The following is a 10,636-nucleotide window of genomic DNA, read 5'->3' as shown; positions in this document are numbered from 1 at the left end:
CATTTTGTCTTTTTAATGTCCACAACTTAAAGCCTGATTCGCTTTTTTAGGATAAGTCAATCCGTCACTTTTCTAAATCACTACATTCATATTTCATTATAAACTTAAGATATAAAAGTAAGACTCATACTATACTTACTTTTTCCACTTACGGGGCGAGACTTTATATCTGAATGAATGAACTGTGGATGTGGAGCCCTTGCCAAAATAAATTCTTGCATCCTCCACTGCAGGTATATTAAATGAAATATTAGTGAAATGAGTTAGTAAAAAATGAGATCCTATTACTATTTATGGTAAAAATGTACTCCTATTCATAGATAGATTAAGATAGAAAAATGAGACTCCTATTCAGAGACAGACGGAGGAAGTACTAGTTTTCCACTCTTATTAGTATTATTAATATTAATTGGAAGTAAGATATTTGTTCAATATAAATGGAGAGAAATGATCGTGCTTAAAAGAGAAATTGACAGTTCGTTAACTTGTTTTGAGCCCACGCGCGCGTTCCCCGCCGTTTGGTCGGATGGCTCCGATCACAAGTACAAAGTCGGAGATCCGGTGCCGCTGTATGCCAACAAAGTGGGGCCATTTCATAATCCGAGGTCTTTTTGCAATCATATCTTCTTCTTCTTCTTCTTCTTTTGTTTAATTACTCGAATAATGTTTATTTGTATTTGGGGATTTTTATGTACTGTCGGTGTTGTCATAGTCGTGGACGATTTAGGATTTACTAGCTCCAGATTATGCTAATCGGCGTGTGGAATTTACGATACTTAGTTTGGTTTTTAAGGAACTTAAAATTGGAGAGTGTGGGGTTTTGACTTTGATTTTGCAGTTGATGGTTGTGTTATTGTGTTATCATGAAGCTTTGATGAACTTTGGTTTCCTGATTGTGATTCTGTGATGCAATCTGTTGCTCTGTTCATTTCATCATCTAGCAATGCTGATATTCTATTGTATGTTCTGATTGACAGTGAAACATACCGCTACTTTGATCTCCCGTTCTGCTCTACAGGTATTGATTCATAGTATTACTCTTATGTATTAACTTTTGTTTTTCCTCTCCCTCGCTCATCCTAGCATTTGTGCCAACAGGTGAATTGAAAGATAAAAGTGAAGCTCTCGGTGAAGTTTTAAATGGAGATCGTTTGGTCAGTGCTCCGTACAAGCTTGACTTTTTGGTCGACAGAGAGTCTGAAGTCATTTGTAAGAAGAAACTTTCAAAGAAAGATGTTGCTGAGTTTCGAAGAGCCGTGGCAAAGGACTATTATTTTCAAATGTACTATGATGACTTGCCCATTTGGGGTTTCCTGGGAAAGGTTGACAAGGAAGGAAAAGGCGATCCTAGCGAGTACAAATATTACCTGTTTAAGCATCTCCACTTTGAAATATTTTATAACAAGGATCGCGTGATTGAGATCAACGCACGCACCGACCCTAGTGCACTTGTGGATCTTACTGAAGACAAAGAAGTGGATGTTGAATTCATGTACTCAGCCAAATGGAAGGAAACTCACGTGCCTTTTGAGAAGAGGATGGAAAAGTACTCTAAATCTTCTTCACTTCCTCGCCACTTAGAGATCCACTGGTTTTCAATTATCAATTCTTGTGTGACTGTTCTCCTTCTAACTGGATTCCTTGCTACTATCTTGATGCGAGTGCTCAAGAATGATTTTGTTAAGTAAGGCCTTCTCACATTCTTCTGCATTTAGGAGCAGATAAATTATGTGTGATCTCTACTAACACTTTTCTTGTTTTGCTAAAAAAGATATGCCCATGATGAGGAGGCAGCAGACGACCAAGAAGAAACTGGTTGGAAATACATCCATGGTGATGTTTTTAGGTTCCCAAAATACAAGTCATTGTTTGCTGCTTGTCTTGGAAGTGGCACACAGCTATTTACCCTGTAAGGATGTCATCTTCTATTTTTTGAAGTTATTTTTATGTTTAGGGAAGTGTTAATTATTGACTTTAAATAATGGAAAGCGGTTAACGATTGAATTTTCTCATCTCCAGGGCCACCTTTATATTCTTACTTGCTCTTGTTGGTGTATTTTATCCCTACAACCGAGGAGCTCTTTTCACTGCACTTGTGGTCATATATGCCCTTACATCTGGTATTGCAGGCTATACAGCAGCTTCCTTTTATTGCCAGCTAGAAGGAACAAATTGGGTTAGTAAATTCAGTCCAAGCACCATGCTCGCGTTTCATATTTAATTTCATGTACATTGATGTTCTTTGTGTTCTGCTTCGTTTTCTGTTGATATATTTTATGTATACTTACCTGTGGAGAATCTTGTTCATCAACAAACCTGATATTTCTTACTGTCTTCTCCTGCCTTTTCCCTACCTGATATAACATATTGACCGGAGTTTCATGCACTGACTATCGTTATAATTTATGAATATACCCCATAGATGAGTGGCATGAACTAAAATGTAATCCAAATGAAAGACTGAGCTGACTTTGGTTTTCAATTTCATTACCGGTAACATGTGAAAATTTTATTGAGCATTCAGGTAAGTCCAGGATCTTTAGTCTGAAAATTGAAAATGAGTTATGTATATTTTTTTCTCCTTTGGTTCTATCTTGGTTAATATTAAGCATCAGTCTTGTTTCCTATATTTTGTGTGTACTGTGTAGTGCATGTTTCTCTCCAACATGCTTCTTATTTTTAGTGCTTTATCTTGTTAACAGGTAAGGAATTTGTTATTGACTGGAGCTCTTTTCTGCGGGCCGTTGTTTCTCACATTTTGCTTCCTCAACACGGTGGCCATTGCTTACCATGCTACTGCAGCTCTTCCTTTTGGCACCATCGTGGTGATATTTCTGATATGGGCTCTTGTGACATCACCTTTATTAGTTTTGGGAGGGATTGCAGGAAAGAATAGCAAGGCAGAGTTCCAAGCTCCAGTCCGTACAACAAAATATCCTAGAGAAATTCCACCTTTGCCTTGGTACCGTGCAACATTGCCACAAATGGCTATGGCTGGATTTTTGCCTTTCAGTGCCATCTATATTGAACTTTACTACATATTCGCTAGTGTCTGGGGCCACAGGATCTACACCATTTACAGTATTCTGTTCATAGTCTTCATTATCCTCCTGATTGTCACTGCATTTATCACAGTTGCCTTGACATATTTCCAACTTGCGGCTGAAGATCATGAATGGTGGTGGAGGTATGTTAGCATGCTGTGAACATTGTCTTGTTATTAGTATCTCGCCTTGACTTTATCACTCAACACCTGATTTTCCTTTTCTACGAACCAGGTCCTTCCTATGTGGTGGATCTACCGGCTTGTTTATTTATGGCTACTGCCTGTATTACTATTATGCACGGTCGGATATGTCGGGCTTCATGCAGACCTCATTTTTCTTCGGGTACATGGCCTGCATATGCTATGCTTTCTTCCTAATGCTTGGAGCAGTCGGTTTCCGTGCTTCTTTGTTCTTTGTGCGCCACATATATCGCTCAATTAAGTGTGAATGATACTTTCCTTTTACTGGAAAGCATCCAAGTTCTGCAGGTATGTTCCCTACATATGGGTAAATCTTTCTAATATAAGCATATTGGAGTTAATTTGAAAAAGGAACTGTGTAATCCATGTACAGGAGTATTTTGGGTGGGGAAAATGGTGGTGTATCATATTGATATCATCCTTGAGTGAATGGCTGCATCCAGAGGTAGAGTGGCCATTGTTGAAACACTTTATGAGCGGAAAGTAGTTTAAGTAGGGCTAATAAACTCACTAGTATAGGTCTTTTGCTATTGCATGTAGTACTATTTTTATTTTTATTTTTTGTTGAAAATTTTGTATCAGATGGAATATGAGATGTGAACATTTATGTTGATTTCTTCTGTCTATTATTTACTGGTGCACTTCATCCAAATCTCTTTTTTTTTTTTTTTTTTTTTTTTTTTTTTTTTTTTTTTTTTTTTTTTTTTTTCTTTTGGGATAGTCCAGTTCAGTTTTAGTGTGTTCATTTTATTTAAAAAAGTCTAACTGGAGTTCACTTGCTGTGGAGTGCAATTGTTATGCAATTTTTTTCTACCTCGTCTTTTAAAAATACAAATTATTTTTATTTTGATCTGAAAATTTTTATTTTGAAATTTTTTTCTCTTAATTGTAATAAGACTAGTACAACCAAAGCAGTTGCAGGGTGGGTCGGGTGCGGGATATCCGACACGGGTAATCTCGATACGTTGCGGAGTGGGTATTGGGACAACATATTTGGCTAAATTCGGGTACAAGTACCCGCGCCCCTAACTATAATTAACTAGGAAGATTGTTATCCAAATAACGGGGGATTTAGGTTGAAACACATGAAAAGAACAAAGATACCATAAATAGTTAAGATAAGATGTACATAGATTCTATATTTTGAATAAACAAGTAAATACAGATAAAAATTAAGTGTATTCATATTATAATCTTATCCAAATAACGAAAAATACTACTAGAATCCAAAACAAAAGGAAATTAATTATCCAAAAATCAAGTGATTACGCGCGAAAGCAACGGATTCTATAGTTTAAATAAATTAAAACTAACACATAATTGACTATATAATTAAACGTGTAAAACATGATCATGTTTCTGATTGGAATTGAGAGAGAAAAAGCAATCATATTTCCGATTGATCAGTTCAAACCAACCGCGGAGCAGCTAAACGCAAAGACGTTTCCGATTGGAATTGAGTTCAAGCCGAGTGTGAAACAACTGATCGAAGACTTCCTGTTGCCGTGGGCGAAGGGAGAGAAGCTCGGATGGGAAGGCATCGTCGAGAAGCAGATGTACGGCGAGAAGAGCTTAAACATCAAATGGTGGATTCCAATCTCTACATCAAAATAAAGAAAGCATGGATGGAGGTTGATGATTTTATGTTGAATTTATTCAAATCTAGAATTAGATTTCATTATCGAAATCGTTAAAGTTGAGATATGGCTTACACTTCTCTCCCTTCACCCACGGAAAGTCTTCGATCAGTCGTTCCCCGCTCGGCTTGAACTCAATTCTAATCGGAAAACGTCTTTGCGTTTAGCTGCTCCGCGGTCGGTTTGAACTGATCAATCGAAAACATGATTGCTTTTTCTCTCTCAATTCCAATCGGAAGCATCTTTGCGCTCTCTTTCTTCTCTCTCCCTCAATGTTTTGGTATATCTATATTTGAGTCCAAAATTGAGTAAATGAGAAATGGTCCAACTAAATAGGCTAGTGATCTGGTGGTTGAGTGCATGCCATTCCTACCTTTAGGCCAATGTTCGTTTCCTTTCGGTGCAGACTCTATTACTATGGAACATATCAAAATGACAAAATGACTCTATTACTATTGAACGGATGGAGTATAACTTTATCCACTTTGCATCAGAATTTTTTTCCATTTTATCTCAATAATCTATTGCAATTTATTTTTATCTCTATGTTGCTTTTTTATTGTATTTTACTATTGTAGGGATCATATCACTCGGGATTCACTAATAACCGGGACCTCTTTTATTGCAAAGGTTCTGAGATGGCTAATCTCTGAGTTACAAGCCAATTACAATGTAATCAAAACAAGATTACAAGTAAACCAAGATTACAAACACTCTAAGAACAAATGGTTACAAATCAGAAACCCTAGCTACTGGTCAAGCCTTCTACCAGGTTGGACTCTCAAGCTTGATCTGATTAAGCACCTGCACACTTAATAGAGATGTTAGTAATAGAGACAAGATCCTTTTGGATCAAACACAACAGACAGAGACTAAGGCAAAGCAAGTCAGAGAATGACTCAGGTCACAACAACGACTACACCAGGCCAAGAACCTCCCCACACGCTACAACCACAAGTCACAAAGGTGAGAAAACGTCGAACACAGGAGCCAGAAACCCTAATCTCACCGGTTACCACCAGTTCACCACCACCGTTCTCAACCGTCACCAAACTCATAGATCTTCCACGATCTACACAGGATCTCAGACACCGAACACCCAAACTTGAAGGATCTCAAACCCTAGGTCAGAATCTGCTTCAAACTCTTAAGGAAACCGAGAGAGTCTCCTAACTCCAAAGCTTCACCGATAGAAACCACTAATACTTGGATTCATCGGTCAGAACAGAAGATCATAGGAGAACACCGGCTAAAACCGCCGTGGGTGTAGAGAGAGAAAGTAGAGAGAAGGAAGAGAGAAATCCGAGAGAGAGAGAGAGAAAGAGTTGAATCGAATGAAGAGATAAGGAGTTGGCTCATCTATTTCTCTCACAAACTAACACATCCACAGATCCAACGATTGTGGCTTGTGATCCGAGTGAGTAGTGACACGTGGCGGCTTACAAATAATTGTTGGGCCTCACATTTAATTAAATTGGGTCAGCCCAAACATAATTAAATATATCAGTCCAAAACCAATTAGTCCACATAATATTCAACATTCTCCACCTTGGACTACATTGGGAGCACACAGGGAGAACCTTAGTCTGCTGTTGCTTCATCACAGCCTACAAGGCCCTCTCAAGACACCAAAGAGTTTTTAAGCTCATTAGTCAAGAGATAAGGCCAGGTTGCCTAATAAGACACGAGATGGCAAGCCAATTAGTCTTATAGAACTTTACTGTCTTGTGATTTCAAATTAAGCCAAGGCCTAAATGAATCATCAAGGTCTTCCCCCGGGATATGCAGATGCACATGCTAACTACAATCAAAATGCAACCTTTTAATGCAAGAAAGCAGTTTTTCAACAGGTAAACACTTAGTGCCCATGTCAGCAGGATTCTTATCAGTATGCACCTTATGCAACAAAACCTCACATTTTTCAACACCATCTCTAATGAAATGGAACCTAACATCTATATGCTTGGTCCTATCATGAAACACATGGTTTTTGCACAATTGAATAGCAGACTGACTATCAGAATACACAGCAGGAGTATCATTCAAAAAATTAAGTTCAGAGAGAACTCCCTTTAACCAAATAGCCTCCTTCATAGCCTCTGTAATGGCTATATATTATGACTCAGTAGTGGAGAGGGCAACTATGTGCTACAATTGAGATTCCCAACTAACACAAGAGCTACACACAGTAAACACATAAGAAGTAGTGGACTTTCTCTTGTCCTTGTCATTAGCATAGTTAGAATCAACAAAACCACATAGCTCAAGAATTCTCTCTAGAAGATCCATCCTTCAGCATTATCTTACCTCTCGTTCCTCGCCACAGCCATGGTCACTTGACGTCCAGAGTTTACCGGAGAAGTCATCAGTTCGCCTTTCCAGCCAGTTATCGCAGTAGTATAGTAGTATCATCGCCCGGAGTGGCAAAAACAATCTTAATCGCTTTCTTAGTTAAAGTTTACTTGTTTTCATCGCTAGTTATTCTGCAAACACTCATCGTTGTTGCTCTTTTGAAGTACTTTGTTATTTTCCAACATTTACGTTATGAAGTTTCTATTTCGCATGTCTCTTTGGTTTGAGTTTGCTTCATTCTGCCTAGAAAAGCTAGATCTAGTTGTCGCTTTTAATTTCTAATTGTTTTCTCATCGGAAGTTGTTTGATTCGAAGTGTAGCTATGTTTTGTGAAGTTCTCGTGCATGAGTTTCTTTTTTGCTGCGTAGTGATTACCACCTTGCATGTCGGTCAATAGAAGTAAAAGTTGCAGTTTACCATTTAATTTAAGTTTAAGCATTTTAATCAGTGGATCTTGAGTTTGAATTCATGAATCTGAAGTTTAGTTATGGTGTTTGTGTTTATATATGATTTTTTGTCAATACTTGGTGAGGAAGAAAACGTCAAATCAACTTTATTTGACCACTTTTACTTTTTAAGTTACTTTTTACTTTTGTTCCTACTTTAGGTACTATCGAGACACATCAGAAAAGCTGACCATCGAGATACACCTTGTTGTCTAAGCTTTCCCCTTTTAATGTATGCCTTCCGTATGTCTACGATACACCTTGTCCCCTATTTTCACGAACAACTCCCACATGTCTGTTATTTTCCGCCTACTAGTCGGCACTCAACACCATCATCACACTTAGAAAAACACATACCATACTTAGAAGTATGTTTCAGATATCTAAGAAGCCATTTCAAGGCCCAATGCATGGGTCAAGGATTAGACATATATCTACTCAAGCAAGACAGATTTGACCTAATTAGCTTATTAACAAAACATTACAAATCCTAACGCCACATTAGTAATATGGACATATAATTGTGTCTAGATGCAATTATGAGTTTTCTATAAAAGCGTTTCATTTAAATTAGATAATAGTACAAAGAAAGTATAGTCTTTTACATTTAATCTAATTTATAGTATTGTCTTTCAATCAAAAGTAAGTTTACTTTTCAATATAAACAAGAACTATCAGATAGCTTAAATTGTTAGGAATTCTTGTATTCATCTAATGAGCGCAGCAGAAATTGCATAAAAGAATAACAGATCCAGATTCATAATCGTATTGCAAGTTGTGCATGTAAAACTGATAAGGCTAATTTCATGCATTGGTTATAGAATAAAATTCAGCAATTTCCTGGGTCTAACATAGCTTTTAAGTCAGGTGTGTAGAAGAAACAGCCAGATCAAGGAAGAAAGGGAGGAAGCCACATGGTGAAGAAATCTGGCGGGAAAGTGAGCAGAAGAAGGAAGAAAGTTACCCGATGGAGGAGATTTCTAGACGGAGGGCAAAAAGGAAAATTCAAGAGAATATTCTAGAAGATCAACTCCATGCCTATAAATAAGAGCACGCAACACACCTGAGGCATCCATCATCTCACTTTTGCTCTTAGCTCACTTTTCACACTCCTACACACACACTTAGGGGTTACCAAATTCAGGGGGTTTGGGTTCGTAGTTTGTATCATCGTTGTGTACCACCGTCTCTACGTGAGGCGAAGAAACAATTTATTGCTTTCTGTTTTAATTTCTGCTTTGGAATTCCCCGAGTCTTCGTTCGAAGCTCGGCTTTGTTTTGTTGAATTGTTGTGGAATTCGTAATCGTTTAGCTATGAAAGTTTACGTTATGTTTTCGTTTTATGTTTATGTTGCTTTTTTGCTTTACCTTGGATGCTTTTCGCACTTGATCTGCTGGTTTGAGTTGAATTGTGCTGAACTTGTAGTTGATCGGTTGAATTTGGTTAGATCGGAGTGATCGGAGATGAGAATTGTTGTGGTTTGTTGCGGATGGCTTAGATTCGGAGCGGATGAAGCGTCCGATGTTTAGATCTGGTAATTTCTGCATGGGTTTTGAAGTTTAGTTTCATTTTTCTCATTTACCTCGTCTAGTGGTAGTAGATCTGTTCTATTTTCTTAGTTAATCGTACTTTGATAGTTTAATTTGACATGCTCTGTTTCGATTTGATGCTTGCTCTGTTTTCTACTTTTTGTGATCGTGAATCGTTGGTGAAGATGAAGCTAGTTGCTAGTTAAATCCATAGTTAGTTAATTGCAGCTTTTCATTCGTACCTTTACTGTTTTTGGATATGGTCCCCACGCTCTGTTCTTCATCTGTTTAGGCAGTTTAAGGAAAGTAATTCACTAGGTCTGGTAAATTTTGCCGCTGGAGTATTGATCTGTTTACATCTCTGTTTTCGTTATGCATGCTTCCGTTAGGTTTCAGTTTTCCTCGGTCTAGCTGGTAGAATAGATCGCTTACATTTCCCGAGTCTAGTAGTTAAGTTCTCAACCCAAAATTGCGTGGCAGCAGCCAAAATACCTTTTCAAAGTCTCTTAAATGCTTCCTTACGCTTCCATCTCTGTGGGATTCGATCCCTACTTCCTTATACTAGTTTTTAGTATCGTGGGTTGAGGGTTTTGAAACAGAAAAAGATTGTGTGCCCAACGACCGAGGATTTCAAGGATTTCCTAAGTTCCTAGACCTTATGATCTAGCGGATTCTCTGGATCTGAGAAGTTTGACCATAATTAAAAGTGCACACACCGATAAAACTGGACTTTCAAATGGCGCCGTTGCCGGGGATGGATGGCGTAGTATGTGTGAGTGTTTAGAGATTTTGGCGTATATAGTTTAAATTTCTTTTTTGTTTTTCTTTCTTTTCAGTTTATGAGCAGAGGTTCACGGTTTAGAAATTGGAGTAACTCGTCTGGGTCAAGGAACGTTCAATTCAGGTGGCAAGTCAAGGAGTCAACATCCACAGTCACCACCAGATCAGGGTTAACGACATGAAATCCATTCCCGTTTGGTTCAGACATTGATGAAGAGTGGAATTCATCCGGCAGAGAGGACCCTAAGTCATCATCAGAAACAGAGTACTCAGAAACAGATGAGGAAGTAGTCGGTGACATGGCAAACTTAGTTGATCCTGATCCTGAGATCGGTTCGCTCACTGCACACTTAGATGGCGAACCAACCTATGCTATTGTCTCAAATCAGCGTCAAAGGTCCATCGACATAAAGACGAACGTGCTAGGCGTTCTGCCCACCTTTTCAGGGCGAAGGAATGAGTGTCCATATGAGTTCCTTAATGAGTTCAGCAAGTTATGCAGCATCCAGAAGAGGCCAAATGATGCGACGGAGGAGGACTATCGCCTACGTGCAGTCCCGTTCGCTTTGAAGGGAGAAGCCAACACATGGCTGTTAAGGCTGCTATCTGACTCAATTCATACCTGGAAGGATTTCAAGTTAGAA

At 38.4% G+C, this 10,636-nt stretch overlaps 1 protein-coding gene across 1 annotated transcript; it reads left to right on the top strand.

Annotated features, from left to right (window-relative positions):
- Positions 1-447: 447 nt before the first annotated feature.
- On the top strand, positions 448-3,876 carry LOC125210517 (transmembrane 9 superfamily member 3-like). Its single transcript, XM_048110061.1, has 8 exons — positions 448-605; positions 978-1,018; positions 1,099-1,684; positions 1,772-1,909; positions 2,020-2,176; positions 2,703-3,187; positions 3,279-3,535; positions 3,621-3,876. Exons 1-7 carry the CDS (start codon positions 448-450, stop codon positions 3,496-3,498), a joined length of 1,785 nt encoding a protein of 594 aa, XP_047966018.1. The 3' UTR covers positions 3,499-3,535; positions 3,621-3,876.
- The last annotated feature ends 6,760 nt before the right edge of the window (positions 3,877-10,636 follow it).

This window comes from Salvia hispanica, chromosome 3, assembly GCF_023119035.1.
Source record: "Salvia hispanica cultivar TCC Black 2014 chromosome 3, UniMelb_Shisp_WGS_1.0, whole genome shotgun sequence".
In the NCBI taxonomy this organism is placed as follows: Eukaryota; Viridiplantae; Streptophyta; class Magnoliopsida; order Lamiales; family Lamiaceae; genus Salvia; species Salvia hispanica.
Note: the sequence above shows the minus strand (reverse complement) of the source record. Positions and strands in the feature narration are given on the sequence as shown.

Coding starts and splice junctions, on each gene's coding strand:
- LOC125210517 (XM_048110061.1), top strand. CDS start 448: ATGATCGTGCTTAAAAGAGAAATTGACAGTTCGTTAACTTGTTTTGAG. Junction 1,019..1,098: donor TCTCCCGTTCTGCTCTACAG/GTATTGATTCAT, acceptor TTGTGCCAACAG/GTGAATTGAAAGATAAAAGT. Junction 3,188..3,278: donor GATCATGAATGGTGGTGGAG/GTATGTTAGCAT, acceptor TCTACGAACCAG/GTCCTTCCTATGTGGTGGAT.